Raw genomic sequence first — 18,910 nt, forward strand, 5'->3', positions numbered from 1 at the left:
AAGACTAACTTAAAATATCTGTAATGAAAACTAACTTAAAATATCTGCTAATGAAGACTAACTTAAAATATCTGCTAATGAAGACTAACTTAAAATATCTGCTAATGAAGACCAACTTAAAATATCTGCTAATGAAGACTAACTTAAAATATCTGCTAATGAAGACTAACTTAAAATATCTGCTAATGAAGACTAACTTAAAATATCTGCTAATGAAGACTAACTTAAAATATCTGCTAATGAAGACTAACTTAAAATATCTGCTAATGAAGACTAACTTAAAATATCTGCTAATGAAGACTAACTTAAAATATCTGCTAATGAAGACTAACTTAAAATATCTGCTAATGAAGACAAACTTAAAATATCTGCTAATGAAGACTAACTTTTTAACATATCAATGACATTCTCATTAATCAAAAGTATGGAAGGGGGTCTGTAAATCAATGTTCCAGTCATGTTTTGTACAATTGATGTGGTAGCAATGCCAATGATCCCCTTACATGTATTCAGATGTGTTTTGCAATTTCATAACAATACAAAATGACAGTATCCCATCAAAATAGTTTTCATGCACTATAGGGTCCATAGAGAGCTAAGGTTAGAACAAGGTTCAACAAATAACGGATGCCATGGGAACTGATACATTCATTTCTTTCATGATGGTGAGAGCTCAGGGGACATCACGTGGGAAATTACCCTACAGACCACTAGGAGGAGGCAAAAACACACCAACATATCAGAGCTTACTCTGAATCCTCAGTCATATACAGTTGTGCTCATAAGTTTACATACCCTGGCAGAATTTATGATTTTTTGGCCATTTTTCAGAGAATATGAATGATAACACAAAACCTTTTCTTTCACTCATGGTTAGTGTTTGGCTGAAGCCATTTATTATCAATCAACTGTGTTTACTTTTTTTAAATTATAATGACAACAGAAACTACCCAAATGACCCTGATCAAAAGTTTACGTACCCTGGTGATTTTGGCCTGATAACATGCACACAAGTTGACACAAAGGGGTTTGAATGGCTATTAAAGGTAACCATCCTCACCTGTGATCTGTTTCTCAGAATCCAGAAACGTCAGTGCAGCACTGGATGAAAGATGCAAGGGTCTGTCAGGAGTCCAGAAACTCATTGACCTTTTATACACACATACTAATTACAAGCAAACAGATCACAGGTGAGGATGGTTACCTTTAATAGCCATTCAAACCCCTTTGTGTCAACTTGTGTGCATGTTATCAGGCCAAAATCACCAGGGTATGTAAACTTTTGATCAGGGTCATTTGGGTAGTTTCTGTTGTCATTATGATTTAAAAATGGCCAAGAAATCATAAATTCTGCCAGGGTATGTAAACTTATGAGCACAACTGTATAAAGGGAAGAAGATGAAATAAACAAAAAAGCAGGAAAAGACAAAGCAGAGAAAATGAAGTTAAAAAACAAGTACTGCCACGAACTGTTCAAAGAACAGGGCTAATGGACTCTTACCATCATGAAATTACCATAATATGGTAAGCATACATTTTGTTTTCAGATGGTGAAAGTCCAAGAGTCATCACGTGTGAGAATCAATATATAATCAGTGAAGTCCTCAAGAGAGACCATCATGTAATAGGGGGCCAAACAGTTAGGCGTGTACATTAATGATTAGGCATTACAGCTTGCAAAACTTTATTGCCAAAAGCTGCCTTTGAGGAAGCATACACATCAAAGTGGCAAAACTTTAAAAAAAAGATTTAAAGAGGACCAAGTAGCTGCCTAATATATCTGTTCCATAGAAGCCTCATTACGAAAGGCCCAAGAAGAGGCAACTGCTATACTGGTATGGGCAGTAATTGTTTAGGGGGAGTCTTCCCCCCTGCAATGAATATTAAGGCCTTAAGCCAAGCGGTTAAGGTAACTGCTGTAGCTTTCTGAACCTTGCCAGGTCCAAGAAAATGAACAAATAGAGTAGAAGAAAGTCTTAAATTCTTTTGTAGCTTCAACATAGAAAGAATTTTAGAGCTCTCACAATATCCAAGTTGTGAATAAAAAAGCTCTTTAAAATTCTTAGGAGCTCGACATATAGAAAGAAACCAATTTAATTCTATTATCAAATTTGCTTAGTTATCCTGGTAATTTTTGCTGAAAAGCATATCTAAGTAGGCTCAGGAGCAGCATTACACTAATAGGAGCTAGCTGCTTATATATGCCTCTTGTCACTGGCTCAACAAAGGTGTTCAGCCAGCTCCCAGTAATGCATTGCTGCTCCTGATAACATTAGCGCTGCGGAAGAAGTCCCCAAAACACGCATTTTTAGTTTTGCTTTTTGCAGGGACACAAAATCTATGCCGCACATTCACAGCTCTGCTCTTCTATGGGGGCTGCACAAACTAGAACACAGGGTTGCATGTGGCCCATAGGCCTCCAGTTGGCCTTCCCTGGCCTATAGCATAGATCATTTATGATGGTAAAATATACAAGCTGATAGCACAGAGTACATTATTAGTAAGACATGAATTCTAGATGGTGATGCAAGTCAAACAATTGACACACAACGTTCAATAAATAAATGCTGATTGCATATTCACGTGTAAGGCATAGACAACAGATTATGGACCATTTAACAATCTACTATTAAGCAAAACAGATTGATCTTAAAACAAATTCCCTTGTTGACCATACATGGTTAAACAATGTGTTAAACTCAACTATCTAAACTCAAGTGGGAGAAAACACTCATTCAGTTTTGCCAGGGAAATAATGAATCTCTGGATATGCCCACTGTATTGACTCTAATTTTGGCCAATGGATGGTGACATTTTGTCAAAATATGTAATAATCCAAAGCCACTGCAGAAAAGTAAAATGTAGTGACTAAAATAAAAATATTTTTGCATGTTATCTTAGTGCTGTTGTTGCAATACTAAGAAAGCTCATCAGTTCATACGCTACTTTTCGTTTTGTGGAAATATAAACACTTCAATTAAAATTAACCATAGACAAAAAAAAAAACTAACATCAAAAAATTAAAACTGCTCCCTGCTAATGATGAAAATATTTAAATAAAACTAATTTCCAACTAATTGTACAGAACCAAATTATTTTGTATTGTTAATAACGATTACATTTATCTGTATGTAAAATAAATTATTTCAGTATGTTTGAGAATGATATAAAAACAGATTATGAATTTAACCTGTGTTTACCAAATCAAAGGATGCGAGACACGGCAATTATAATGTAATAATGTTGTGTTATAAAAATTAAGCGGGGTTAAGTATAATCACTGTGCATAGATACTTATTGGCTGATGTTCTCAATATGTTGTCAATTTTGGTCCAGACCAGGAGTCGTCTATAAACATAAAAACCTCAGGATTTATCAGTAATTTTCCCCTAGCTAGCTGAATATTTTGAAAGCTATGTCATCTAATAAAATCTGAGATTTTAAGCAAAAGTAAATATTCTGTGCTAACCTCCAGCCCCTTTCCAGAATGCCCTTGCTCCTTCTTCTTGCAGAATCTTCCTAAAGCAGTCAGTAACTCCGCTGTATGTTGTCTGACCAGCTCGAGCTGCCACTTGCAGTCTTGTCTTGATGACATCAGCAGGGGTTACTAGAGAAGCGGCAGGTACCCCTTTAAATCAAAAGAAGAGAAGTGAATTCATACAAGCCATCCTATGGATATAGTAAACACACACACATATTATATATATTTATTATTAGGGAATGTTGCAAAAATGCTCGAAAGAACAGTGATATTTATATATTGTACTCAACTGTAATAGACTTATTAGGTCACCTAAGTACTGTTAACAACATATAGGTTATTTTTACAAGATAAAAAAATATATCTGTACTTTATGTAAATATGTAGACAGTAGTAATAACAGTTAAGGTCATAAAGTAAAGATAAAAACAAACAAAAACAACGGGCCATTAGTAAAACCTGCTTTAGGACACAGTTTTTTGAATTTAGTGTCCTGCATTAAGGCAATTTTCCACCAAACTGCTTTGAATTTGTACTCTTTGTGCACCAAATTACATGCTTGTTAGGATTCCTGCATATCCATGTAAGTAATACAGTGAGGTTAATTAATGTGACAATTGATTACACGGCTATGTCACACTTAAAGGAGCCATGTACAAATTGTCCTTAGCACATCCGCTGTGCAATATTTGTGACAATACCTCTAGCTCTAATGTGCCGTCAGCCTTTTGTTAGCTGGATTGAATCATGTTTCTTTCATTAGATATGGATTTTACCATACGTCTGTTACGTAGCTCAGATTAAGTGAACTGAAGTAAACCATCATTTGCATTGAGCTGATGAATTGCTTGTTTTGCAGACATTACAAAGCCATCTCTATTGATGGCCAGCAGGAAGCAAAGCCATGCTGCATCCTGCCAAGACTAAACGCTTTGCCTTGGGCATGAGGTGGCTTTTGCCCTGCTGTGCCTGGAAGCCAGGATGTTCCAGTTCTGGAATGTTTTTTAGCGAAGAATAGACACTAATGTCACTAGTTGTACCCACATCTTCAGGCACTTTCAAATTATATTCCTTATCTTCACATATCCCACTCAAGTATCAGGCTAACACATGTTACTCAAGTTAGTTTGTGTAACACATAGGAGGAGTTGCAGGGATTAAAGGTACAGTGTACGGTAAAATTGTTTTCCATTTAATGTGTTTCCAATCTCTTATACCAACTGCAGAGTATAAAATGTGTTGGAAATGCTTCTTTAATTTTATATCTATATATAAAATAGCTGGTTTTGTTCATAGAAACCACAACAAATTCAAATAGGCTGATCTTGTAGGAAGAGCAACCATTCATCTTATCTTTCTCACAAAGGCTTTCTTATCTCTGTATACACAAAAGCTAAATAGAGCATTTCAAAATATACATTTGATTACTCATCCCTCTTTCCACTGTGATTTAATCTGCTGTTTTTTGCTTAGCTTATCTATAGGCATTACCGCTGTACTGAATATGGGTGGGAATATAACAGGCAAAAGTAGCCATTTCAAATGTCAAATAAAGGTAAAGTGTCTGTTTACAATATAATATGCTAAAGCAGGTAAAACGGATCATTGGGAACACAGTAAATGGGGGAAATTGGACAGCACACTGTAAATTATTTACATTGTTTTAAATGTAGAATTTACTTTAAACTTTATTTTGCGTGAAGAGGTAGTCATAATTTAGCATCCACACATCAGCGAGCAAACAATATTTAATGCATTTTGTAATTATGACCTGCGTTTTAAACAGACAAAACAATACATGTCCCATTTTCAGCCAAATGATGAAATCTCAATTACCCTTATTTACTTGTAGCTTGTATTATTGACTCTTTGTTATATCACAGAGTATGCACAAAAGTTTCTATTTGTCACTAATATGGAACTACACAAAGAAACAGATTAGAGACAACTGGACCAGCTGTTCTGTATATTAGAAATTTGGGCAGACTGTAAATAAGTTGAAATATAAGAAACATCATTGGGAACTGACTACATAATTAAACCATCTTAAACACAAATACAGGAAAGGGATATGGAAGTCAAAATGAAACTAATGATTCTGATAAAACAAGCAATTATATTATTTTATTATAACATTTCCTATTATTTATAAATGTTACTTAACCGTTTGAGTGCTAAGCACTTTCCCACCTGGGTGCTAAGCACATTTGAGGGTTTTTTAATTTTACATTTTTAATTTATTTTTATTTTTTTACTTTTTGTCATTTCAGATCCCCAAGACTTATACCATTGGAAAGGTTAGGCGATTGCCTTTCCAATGGTGGGTCTTGGGGGTCTGTAGCTGCTTAGATGCCTGAGATACAGGCTCTTAAGCAGCATGCCCCCTTTCCCTATATTGTTCATTGTCTTTTTTTTACATAAAGTTGCGCAGTGACGTCATCACGTCATTACGTCATAACGCGTGACGTCACCACGCAAAACGGGAAGCCCCGACGATGCCTGTCACTCTACAGGCACGATCGCCGGGGTAGGAGCAGGTGGGAGCCCCCAGATCTCCCTCAAGATTGGAGAGTGCTAGCGACGATTCTGAGCCGTCGTTGGCACCTGAGTGAGAAACTCTGCGACGGCTCAGAGCCGTCATTAGCACTCAAGGGGTTAAAGGGACATGAAACCCAAAAATGTTCTTTCATGATTTAGATAGAGAATACCATTTTAAACCACTTTCTAATTTACTTCTATTATCTAATTTGTTTCATTCTCTTTGTATCATTTGTTGAATGAGCAGCAATGCACTTCTCGTTTCTAACTAAACACATGAGTGAGCCAATGACAATCTGTATATATATGCATCCACCAATCAGCAGCAAGAACCTAGGTTCTTTGCTGCTCCTGAGCTTGTCTAGATAAATATTTCAGCAAAGGATAACAAGAGAAGGAAGCAAATTAAATAATAGCAGTAAATTGGAAAGTTGTTTAAAATTGCATCATCTGTCCGAATCATGAAAGATTTTTTTTTAGGTTTCATGTCCCGTTAAGCTATAGAATTCACAAAATAATTGCAAATTGATTTAACCATATGTTGTGTAAATTAGCTCATTTTAATATTTTAGCCAGATGGTTAGTAAAATTAATCAGGTGGTATACCCATTAAGGGTCAGATTACAAGTGGAGAGGTATTTAACGCTCCCACTCGGGTGCTAAATCTGCTAGAAGTAAGCTTTTGACGCACGTCAGGTAGCTCTCGTATTACAAGTTGAAAGAAAACAGTTTTTGCTTGCGCCCTAACCCAATGTGCGTAAAAAGCTGTACTTAGAATATCACATGCGTGATAACGTATTGCCCCATAGAAGTCAATGGAGCAAAAAAGACCCTACTCGCGCGTAATTCTGATCGCATATTCTCAAGTGCACTAACCGACATGAAAATATGAATATTTCAAATTCCAATGTTCTACACATAGAAGAATCTGTTCTATTTATTCATAAATACATAAACCCACATTTTTTCTTTCATGATTCAGATAGAGCATGCAATTTTAAGCAACTTTCTCATTTTCTCCTATTATTAATTTTTCTTCGTTCTCTTGCTATCTTTATTTGAAAATCAGAATCTAAGCTTAAGAGCCGTCCCATTTTTGGTTCAGCACAGCTTGCTGATTGGTGGCTAAATGTATGTATGTATCTCTATGCTGCCTCATGAAACCTCATATCTTTGAGCCCTTATACATTTTTTGTGCAATCTTTTTTAAAAACCTTTTATTAGTGTTATTATAAGTGTAACTGTACTTTGTAATGTATTTTTGATGTGTTGTGTGACACTTTTTTGTTTTGCAAAACAGCTCTGAGGACGTGTTATGTTGACGCATGTTAACTTTAATTGCGCTCAAATGATCATGTTTACTTTCAAGCGAAAAACCCAGTGCGTGCAAACACCCGCGATAAACCCATCTTCGATTACGCTTAACTGTTAGCGCTCCACTCGTAATCTGGCCCTAAATAGGTCCTGAAGAACAGTTTAGCTTTATACTAAACAGTCATTTTTTTAGTGCACTAAAAATGATTGTAAAATAGTCACCAATATTTTAGGTTTTAGACAGAAAGATGTTCGTCCTGCGGTTATCTTTGCTTGATCTCAGAACAACCTTTTACTAACAGATAGAAAGTGCAGTTTTAAGTTGAAGAACAAGATTAAGCTGTTTACATCAGTTATGCTAATGTAATTAGCACTCATTAAAACAACGACATTACCCACCAAGATCATATATTTACTTCTCTTTAATGGTGACTGATACTGATTTTGTATAAAAAGGGCTGATGAGGACAATTTTCATGTTCTCTATTAAGAACCACGTGTAATCTGTATGAAAATAGCTATAAATATTACCGGCAATAGCACCAGCTGTCAAGAGCTGCAATGCGCCAACATGACCATGTTCATCAGCAAACAGCGTCTTGCAGTGCGCGTAAACAGGGAAGTAGATGGCTGAGAATGGGATGTCACGCAGAAAACAGGCTTTGGCCCCCTATAATAACAAAAGAATTGAACAAGTGCAGGTAATTTGGGAAAGGTGTGACAAACAGAAAATAAATGCAATTTCAAATGCTTTCAGCACAAGAACAAAATTCATTACATCAGTTAATTGCTTTAAATGAATGTGAATTGCAACATTTTTTCTAGCCAAGCAGTTTATTTACCACAGATATAAAACTGACACAATATTTTACAAGTTGCATAAAAAAATAGGGCATTTCCAAATGTATTCAACTTTTTTTTTTAAACTAAAATTCTTGTACTGAGAATAAAAAATAAATTTGTTTTGTTTTTATCCTTGTGAAGCGTCATCGTCTACCAATAAAGCTTCAGGTAAGCTGCATATCACTAATCAGGTCATGCACTTCTGGAGGGGGGGGAAGCAGGGGCATTTCATTTTATGATGCCAGTTTAAAAAAAAAAATAAAAAAAAATGATGATGTACAACACATATATACAACAAGCAGCTCTCTCCTGATGCATATTGATATTATATTGATCAGAGTATTTTATCTATTATTTTTTTGCCCTCCATAAATACCCATGAACCAGAGCCTAGAGTCCAGTACTTTCTGTTAGCTTCAAAAACAAAATTTATACCTGATAAATTTATTTATTTCTGGAAATGGTGAGTCCACGGAATCATCAATTACTGTTGGGAATATCACTCCTGGCCAGCAGGAGGAGGCAAAGAGCACCACAGCAAAGCTGTTAAGTATCATTTCCCTTTCCCACAATCCCAGTCATTCGACCGAAGGAAAAGGAGAAAAGGAGCAACACAAGGTGAAGAGGTGTCTGAGGTTTAGTAAAAAAAAACTTAAAAACAAATGGCTAGATTACAAGTTGTGCGTAAGGGTAAAAAAGCAGCGTTAAGAGGTCCTAACACTGCTTTTTTACGCCCGCTGGTATTACGAGTCTTGAAGGTCTTTTTTCTATGGGACTTCCATAGCGCCGGTATTACGAGTCTGTCCTGGGAGGCCAAAAAGTGAGCGGTACACCCTACCCAGTCCTAACGCATTTAAAAGTCAGTAGTTAAGAGTTTTATGGTACAACGCTGTAACATAAAACTCTGAACTAAAGTGCTAAAAACTACACTAACACCCATAAACTACCTATTAACCCCTAAACCGAGGCCCTCCTGCATAGCAAACACTAAAATAAAATTTTTAACCCCTAATCTGCCGCTCCGGACACCCCCGCCACCTACATTATATTTATTAACCCCTAATCTGCCGCCCCCAATGTCGCCACCACCTACCTACACTTATTAACCCCTAATCTGCCGCCCCAATGTCGTCGCCACTATAATAAACATATTAACCCCTAAATCGCTGCACTCCCGCCTCGCAAACATTAGTTAAATATTATTAACCCCTAATCTGCCGTCCCTAACATCGACGCCACCTACCTACATTTATTAACCCCTAATCTGCCGTCCCCAACGTCACCGCCACTATATTAAAGTTATTAACCCCTAAATCTAAGTCTAACCCTAACACCCCCTAACTTAAATATAATTTAAATAAATCTAAAGAAAATTACTATCATTAACTACATTATTACTATTTAAAACTAAATACTTACCTATAAAATAAACCCTAAGCTAGCTACAATATAACTAATAGCTTAGGATTTATCTTTATTTTACAGGCAAGTTTGTATTTATTTTAACTAGGTAGAATAGTTATTAAATAGTTATTAACTATTTAATAACTACCTAGCTAAAATAAATACAAAAGTACATGTAAAATAAAACCTAACCTAAGTTACACTAACACCTAACACTACACTATAATTAAAAAAATTAACTAAATTAACAACAATTAAATCAATTAAATTAAATTAGCTAAAGTACAAAAACAAACACTAAATTACAGAAAATAATAAACAAATTAGATATTTAAACTAAATTACACCTAATCTAATAGCCCTATCAAAATGAAAAAAGCCCCCCAAAATAAAAGAAAACCCTAGCCTAAACTAAACTACAAATAGCCCTTAAACCGGCCTTTTGCGGGGCATTGCCCCAAAGTAATCAGCTCTTTTACCTGTAAAAAAATAAAATACAAACAACCCACCCAACAGTAAAACCCACCACCCACACAAACAACACCCCAAATAAAATACTATCTAAAAAAACCTAAGCTCCCCATTGCTCTGAAAAGGGCATTTGGATGGGCATTGCCCTTAAAAGGGCAGTTAGTTCTTTTGCAAGCACAAACGCTAACCTAAAAAAAAAAAAACCAAACAAATACATCCTTAAAAAAACACTAACCCCCCGAAGATCGACTTACCGGGAGAAGTCTTCATCCAAGCCAGGCCGAAGTCCTCAACGAAGCCGGGAGAAGTCTTCATCCAAGCCGGGCGAAGTGGTCCTCCAGACGGACAGAAGTCTTCATCCAGACGGCATCTTCTATCTTCATCCATCCGGCGCGGAGCGGGTCCATCTTCAAGACATCCGACGCGGAGCATCCTCTATATCCGACGACTAAAGACGAATGAAGGTACCTTTAAGTGACGTCATCTAAGATGGCGTCCCTTAAATTCTGATTGGCTGATAGCAATCAGCCAATTGGATTGGCTGATTCTATTGGCTGATTGGAAGAATCACACCAATGAAGATATTTAAACATATCTTATGGTAAATATTTCTAGTAACAGGCTCAATGACCGACTCAAAAAATCCTTGCTTAGATAAGATTAAGTGTTCAATCTCCAAGCAGTCAGCTTCAGAGAAATGATGTTTGGATGAAGAAAAGGACCCTGAAGTAGAAAGTCCTTCCTCAGAGGGAGACTCAACGGAGATAGAAATTACATTTCCACTTATTCCGCGTACCAGATCCTGCGAGGCCATGCAGGAGCTATTAGAATCACTGAAGCTCTCTCTTGCTTGATCCGAACAATGACTCATGGAAGAAGAGCAAAAGGAGGAAAAAGATATGCCAACCTGAAGTTCCAAGGAACTGCCAGAGCATCTATCAAGAAAGCCTGAGGATCCCTCAAACTCGATCCGTACTTTGGAAGCTTGGCATTCTGGCGAGACACCATCAGATCCAAATCCGTTAACCCCCATTTGGCAGTTAATCTGAAGAACACCTCCGGATGGAGTTCCCACTCCCCGGGGTGAAAAGTCTGACTGCTTAGGAAATCTGCCTCCCAATTGTCCAGTCCTGGAATGTGGATGGCAGACAGGCAACAATTGTGAGCTTACGCCCACTGAATGATCCGAGCCACCTCTTTCATGGCTAAGGAACCTGATAAACCGGGTTAAGGCCAGTTGAGGCCAAGCTATCAAGGCGTTGAAGATAGCTCTCAACTCCAGAATGTTTATGGGGAGAGTAGATTCCTCCTGAGACCACAGTCCCTGTGCCTTCAAAGAGTCCCAAACCGCTCCCCAGTCTATTAGGCTGGTGTCCGTGGTCACAATCACCCATGAAGGTCTGTGAAAGCAAGTTCCCTGAGACAGGTGTTCTTGAGACAGCCACCATGGAAGAGAATCTTTCACTGCTTGATATAAAACTATCCTCTGGTATAGATCTGCATAATCCCTGTTCCATTGTCTGATCATACATAACTGTAGAGCTCTCAAATGGACAGAATCTTGGCTCTTTTGACTTCCGTCAGAAATATTCTCATCGATAGGGAATCTATAATGGTTCCTAGGAAGACCACCCTTGTAGACGGAACAAGGTAACTCTTTTCTAAATTCACCTTTCATCTGTGGGATCAAAGAAAAGACAACAAGATCTCCGTGTGAGATTTTGATAGTTGAAAAGATGGCACCTGAACCAAGATATTGTCCAGGTACGGTGCCACTGCAATTCCTCAAGACCGAATTACTGCCAGCAGAGATCCCAAGACCTTTGAGAAAATCCTGGGAGCTGTGGCAAGGCTGAAAGGAAGTGCCGCAAACTGAAAGTGTTTGTCCAGAAAGGCGAACCTTAGAAATATATGATGATCCCTGTTAATGGGAACATGGAGGTATGCATCCTTCAGATCTATGGTCGTCATGAACAGACCCTCTTGCACTAGAAGAAGAATGGAGCGGATTGTCTCCATTTTGAAGGACGGCACTCTGAGAAATTTGTTGAGTAATTTTATATCAAGAATTGGTCTGAAAGATCCCTTTTTTTTTGGGAACCACGAACAGGTTGGAATAGAACCCTAGACCTTGGTCCTGAACTGGGACTGGAACAATCACTCCCAGGAGGAAAAGGTCTTGTACACATTTTAAGAACGCCTCTCTCTTTTTCTGGTCTACATATAATCTTGAGAGGTGGAATCTGCCCCTGGGAGGAAAGGTCTTTAATTCCAACTTGTAACCCTCGGATACTATGTCCACAACCCAAGGGTCTGGGACATCTCATATCCAAGCTTGAGAGAACTGAGAAAGTCGGCCCCCACTAGATCCGATCCTGGATCGGGGGCAAAGCCTTCATGCTTACTTGGGAGTCAGCTGAGGGCTTTTTTCGATTGCTTCCCCTTGTTCCAAGACTGACTGAGTTTCCAGGAAGGCTTGGTCTGCTCTTGTTTGGAAGAAGCTGGGGAAGACTAACCTCTGAAATTAAGAAAGCAAGAAAATTACTTTGACGACCTTTCAATTACTTTGACGACCTTTCATTCTATTCTTTCTATCCTGAGGTAGAAAAGATCCTTTTGCACCCGTAATATCAGAAATAATTTTGCTAAACCTGGACCAAACAACATGTTACCCTTATAAGGAAGAGTCAAAAGCTTAACCTTAGAGGAGACATCTGCTGACCAAGATTTCAGCCACAAGGCTCTGCGGCCTAACACTGCGAAACCAGATGACTTGGCACTCAGCCTAATCACCTGCAAGATAGCATCCGAAATGAAGGAATTATTCAACTTAAGAGCTTTAATTCTATCTTGAATCTCATCTAAAGGCATTTCTACCTGAAGAAAGTCGGAAAAAGCATCAAACCAATAAGATGCAGCACTTGTCACGGCGGCAATGCAAACTGCAGGTTGCCATAAAAGATCGAGATGAACGAATATTCTTTTTAAGTATACCTCCATCTTTTTGTCCATAGGATCTTTGAAAGAGCAACTATCCTCAATAGAAATAGTTGTCCTATTAGCAAGAGTAGAAAAAGCCCCGTCTACTTTAGGAACAGAATGCCATGATTCCGTAATGGAGTCCGCAACTGGAAACATTTCCTTAAAAATAGGAGACGAGGAAAAAGATACCCCCATCTTCTCCCACTCCTGGGAAATAATATCCGAAGCCCGGTCAGGTACCGGAAAAAACTCCTTAGAAGAAGGAATTTCAAAGAAATTATTGAGTTTACTAAATTTCTTAGGCTGGACGGAGACAGGAGTATCCGAATCATCTAAAGTAGCTAACACCTCCTTTAACAAAACACGCAGGTGTTCCAGCTTAAACCTGAAAGAACTTCCATCAGTTTCAGACGACGGATTTACACTATCCGAATCTGAGATCTCACCCTCAGAAAACTCTGATGCATCTTCCTCATCAGACTTAAAGGGACACTGAACCCAAATTTTTTCTTTTGTGATTCAGATAGAGCATGCAATTTTAAGCAACTTTCTAATTTACTCCTATTATCAAATATACTTCAATTTCTTGGTATCTTTATTTGAAATGCAAGAATGTAAGTTTAGATGCCGGCCCATTTTTGGTGAATAACCTGGGTTATTCTTGCTGATTGGTGGATAAATTCATCCACCAATAAAAAAGAGCTGTGTAGTGTCTGAACCAAAAAAGAAGCTTAGATGCCTTCTTTTTCAAATAAAGATAGCAAGTGAACGAAGAAAAATTGATAATAGGAGTAAATTAGAAAGTTGCCTAAAATTGCATGCTCTATCTGAATCACGAAAGAAAATGTTTGGGTTCAGTGTCCCTTTAAGAGGAAGGGCCAATTGTGACACACCACTGGAATCAGAGACCTTGCTGTCTGAATTCCTTTTCCTCTTACGCTTTCCCTTTAACATAGGAAAAGCAGCTAAAGCTGCAGATACCGCTGAAGAAACCTGGGTGGAAATTTCTGCTTTTAAATATGCTACGCTGGGAGTTATAGAGGAACTGCAGGGCACTGCATGTGATGCCATTGCGGCTTGGGACGTTCCATGAGAAGGATCTCTTCGCTAATCAGGAAGTACTACATAGAGCTTAAGGGAGTTGGATGGGAGGGTAAAGTATTCAAACCCGTCAATCTCATTGAGGGTATATAGTGTAAACAATTTAAAAAAATAAAATAAATACAAAATAAACACTTTTTTAATGAGGAATCTCTAGGCAGTTATAACAGCCCATCAAAATGGCCGAAGACCACTTATTTTAAAGACCAAAAGACACTCTTTAAAATAAAGTCCCTATATAGGTTTTAATAGCCAGGTTATCACTGTAGTAATAGTGATCACCTGGCGTGAAAAAATGTGCAATTATTTAAATAGAGGCTCATGGGAGTCCTTACGTGTAAATCAAAGTTATATGACTAAACCCAAAGTCTCTTATTTAAAAGAGGTTAACCCCTTCTTCTTTTTCAAGAGTTTACAAAAACACATATTTACAACCTTGTTTATTAACATAAAAAACATAATTTATGCTTACCTGATAAATTCCTTTCTTCTGTTGTGTGATCAGTCCACGGGTCATCATTACTTCTGGGATATAACTCCTCCCCAACAGGAAATGCAAGAGGATTCACCCAGCAGAGCTGCATATAGCTCCTCCCCTCTACGTCAGTCCCAGTCATTCGACCAAGAATCAACGAGAAAGGAGTAACCAAGGGTGAAGTGGTGACTGGAGTATAATTTAAAAAATATTTACCTGCCTTAAAACAGGGCGGGCCGTGGACTGATCACACAACAGAAGAAAGGAATTTATCAGGTAAGCATAAATTATGTTTTCTTCTGTTATGTGTGATCAGTCCACGGGTCATCATTACTTCTGGGATACCAATACCAAAGCAAAAGTACACGGATGACGGGAGGGATAGGCAGGCTCATTATACAGAAGGAACCACTGCCTGAAGAACCTTTCTCCCAAAAATAGCCTCCGAAGAAGCAAAAGTGTCAAATTTGTAAAATTTGGAAAAAGTATGAAGCGAAGACCAAGTTGCAGCCTTGCAAATCTGTTCAACAGAGGCCTCATTCTTAAAGGCCCAAGTGGAAGCCACAGCTCTAGTGGAGTGGGCTGTAATTCTTTCAGGAGGCTGCTGTCCAGCAGTCTCATAGGCTAAACGTATTATGCTACGAAGCCAAAAAGAGAGAGAGGTAGCAGAAGCTTTTTGACCTCTCCTCTGTCCAGAATAAACGACAAACAGGAAAGAAGTTTGGCGAAAATCTTTAGTTGCCTGCAAGTAGAACTTGAGGGCACGAACTACATCCAGATTGTGTAGAAGACGTTCCTTCTTTGAAGAAGGATTTGGACACAAGGATGGAACAACAATCTCTTGATTGATATTCCTGTTAGTGACTACCTTAGGTAAGAACCCAGGTTTAGTACGCAGAACTACCTTGTCTGAGTGAAAAATCAGATAAGGAGAATCACAATGTAAGGCTGATAACTCAGAGACTCTTCGAGCCGAGGAAATAGCCATTAAAAACAGAACTTTCCAAGATAACAATTTTATATCAATGGAATGAAGGGGTTCAAACGGAACACCTTGTAAAACGTTAAGAACTAAGTTTAAACTCCATGGCGGAGCAACAGCTTTAAACACAGGCTTGATCCTAGCTAAAGCCTGACAAAAGGCCTGGACGTCTGGATTTTCTGACAGACGCCTGTGTAACAAGATGGACAGAGCTGAAATCTGTCCCTTTAATGAACTAGCTGATAAACCCTTTTCTAAACCTTCTTGTAGAAAAGACAATATCCTAGCGATCCTAACCTTACTCCAGGAGTAACCTTTGGATTCGCACCAGTATAGGTATTTACGCCATATTTTATGGTAAATCCTTCTGGTAACAGGCTTCCTAGCCTGTATCAGGGTATCAATAACCGACTCAGAAAAACCACGTTTTGATAAAATCAAGCGTTCAATTTCCAAGCAGTCAGCTTCAGAGAAGTTAGATTTTGATGTTTGAATGGACCCTGTATCAGAAGGTCCTGTCTTAGAGGTAGAGACCAAGGCGGACAGGATGACATGTCCACTAGATCTGCATACCAAGTCCTGCGTGGCCATGCAGGCGCTATTAGAATCACTGATGCTCTCTCCTGTTTGATTTTGGCAATCAATCGAGGAAGCAGCGGGAAGGGTGGAAACACATAAGCCATCCCGAAGTTCCAAGGTGCTGTCAAAGCATCTATCAGAACCGCTCCCGGATCCCTGGATCTGGACCCGTAGTGAGGAAGTTTGGCGTTCTGGCGAGACGCCATGAGATCTATCTCTGGTTTGCCCCAACGTCGAAGTATTTGGGCAAAGACCTCCGGATGAAGTTCCCACTCCCCCGGATGAAAAGTCTGGCGACTCAAGAAATCCGCCTCCCAGTTCTCCACTCCCGGGATGTGGATTGCTGACAGGTGGCAAGAGTGAGACTCTGCCCAGCGAATTATCTTTGATACTTCCATCATTGCTAGGGAGCTTCTTGTCCCTCCCTGATGGTTGATGTAAGCTACAGTCGTGATGTTGTCCGACTGAAACCTGATGAACCCCCGAGTTGTTAATTGGGGCCAAGCCAGAAGGGCATTGAGAACTGCTCTCAATTCCAGAATGTTTATTGGAAGGAGACTCTCCTCCTGATTCCATAGTCCCTGAGCCTTCAGAGAATTCCAGACAGCGCCCCAACCTAGTAGGCTGGCGTCTGTTGTTACAATTGTCCAGTCTGGCCTGCTGAATGGCATCCCCCTGGACAGGTGTGGCCGATAAAGCCACCATAGAAGAGAATTTCTGGTCTCTTGATTCAGATTCAGAGTAGGGGACAAATCTGAGTAATCCCCATTCCACTGACTTAGCATGCACAATTGCAGCGGTCTGAGGTGTAGGCGTGCAAAAGGTACTATGTCCATTGCCGCTACCATTAAGCCGATCACCTCCATGCATTGAGCTACTGACGGGTGTTGAATGGAATGAAGGACACGGCATGCATTTTGAAGCTTTGTTAACCTGTCTTCTGTCAGGTAAATCTTCATTTCTACAGAATCTATAAGAGTCCCCAAGAATGGAACTCTTGTGAGAGGAAAAAGAGAACTCTTCTTTTCGTTCACTTTCCATCCATGCGACCTTAGAAATGCCAGAACTAACTCTGTATGAGACTTGGCAGTCTGAAAGCTTGAAGCTTGTATTAGAATGTCGTCTAGGTACGGAGCTACCGAAATCCCTCGCGGTCTTAGTACCGCCAGAAGGGCACCCAGAACCTTTGTGAAGATTCTTGGAGCCGTAGCCAATCCGAATGGAAGAGCTACAAACTGGTAGTGCCTGTCTAAGAAGGCAAACCTTAGATACCGGTGATGATCTTTGTGGATCGGTATGTGAAGGTAAGCATCTTTTAAATCCACTGTGGTCATGTACTGACCCTTTTGGATCATGGGTAAGATTGTCCGAATAGTTTCCATTTTGAAGGATGGAACTCTTAGGAATTTGTTTAGAATCTTTAAATCTAAGATTGGCCTGAAAGTTCCCTCTTTTTTGGGAACCACAAACAGGTTTGAGTAGAACCCTTGTCCTTGTTCCGACCGCGGAACCGGATGGATCACTCCCATTAATAACAGATCTTGTACACAGCGTAGAAACGCCTCTTTCTTTATCTGGTTTGTTGACAACCTTGACAGATGAAATCTCCCTCTTGGGGGAGATAATTTGAAGTCTAGAAGGTATCCCTGAGATATGATCTCTAGCGCCCAGGGATCCTGAACATCTCTTGCCCAGGCCTGGGCGAAGAGAGAAAGTCTGCCCCCCACTAGATCCGGTCCCGGATCGGGGGCTCTCGATTCATGCTGTCTTTGGGGCAGCAGCAGGTTTCCTGGCCTGCTTGCTCTTGTTCCAGGACTGGTTAGGCTTCCAGCCTTGCCTGTAACGAGCAACAGCTCCCTCCTGTTTTGGTGCAGTGGAGGTTGATGCTGCTCCTGTTTTGAAATTCCGAAAGGGACGAAAATTAGACTGTCTAGCCTTAGCTTTGGCTTTGTCTTGAGGTAGGGCGTGGCCCTTACCTCCTGTAATGTCAGCGATAATTTCTTTCAAACCGGGCCCAAATAAAGACTGCCCCTTGAAAGGTATATTAAGTAATTTGGACTTAGAAGTAACATCGGCTGACCAGGATTTTAGCCACAGCGCCCTACGTGCCTGTATGGCGAATCCTGAGTTCTTAGCCGTAAGTTTGGTTAAATGTACTACGGCCTCCGAAATGAAAGAATTAGCTAGTTTAAGGACTCTAAGCCTGTCCGTAATGTCGTCTAGCGTAGATGAACTAAGGTTCTCTTCCAGAGACTCAATCCAAAATGCTGCCGCAGCCGTAATCGGCGCGATACATGCAAGGGGTTGCAATATAAAACCTTGTTGAACAAACATTTTCTTAAGGTAACCCTCTAATTTTTTATCCATTGGATCTGAAAAAGCACAGCTATCCTCCACCGGGATAGTGGTACGCTTAGCTAAAGTAGAAACTGCTCCCTCCACCTTAGGGACCGTTTGCCATAAGTCCCGAGTGGTGGCGTCTATTGGAAACATCTTTCTAAATATTGGAGGGGGTGAGAACGGCACACCGGGTCTATCCCACTCCTTAGTAACAATTTCAGTTAGTCTCTTAGGTATAGGAAAAACGTCAGTACTCGCCGGTACCGCAAAGTATTTATCCAACCTGCACAGTTTCTCTGGTATTGCAACGGTGTTACAATCATTAAGAGCTGCTAAGACCTCCCCTAGTAATACACGGAGGTTTTCCAATTTAAATTTAAAATTTGAAATATCTGAATCC

General features: G+C 39.4%; 1 protein-coding gene across 1 annotated transcript in view; it reads right to left on the reverse strand.

Moving 5' to 3' along the window:
- Positions 1 to 18,910, reverse strand: part of SLC25A12 (solute carrier family 25 member 12) — a 402,930-nt gene that overhangs the window by 3,969 nt on the left and 380,051 nt on the right. Inside the window, exons 15-16 of the mRNA XM_053698431.1 lie at positions 7,865 to 8,003; positions 3,470 to 3,628 (exon numbers count right to left, since the gene is read on the reverse strand). Coding sequence (XP_053554406.1) covers positions 3,470 to 3,628; positions 7,865 to 8,003 — 298 coding nt within the window. The remainder of the gene's footprint in view (positions 1 to 3,469; positions 3,629 to 7,864; positions 8,004 to 18,910) is intronic.

Source organism: Bombina bombina, chromosome 1 (assembly GCF_027579735.1).
Source record: "Bombina bombina isolate aBomBom1 chromosome 1, aBomBom1.pri, whole genome shotgun sequence".
NCBI classification, from domain to species: domain Eukaryota; kingdom Metazoa; phylum Chordata; class Amphibia; order Anura; family Bombinatoridae; genus Bombina; species Bombina bombina.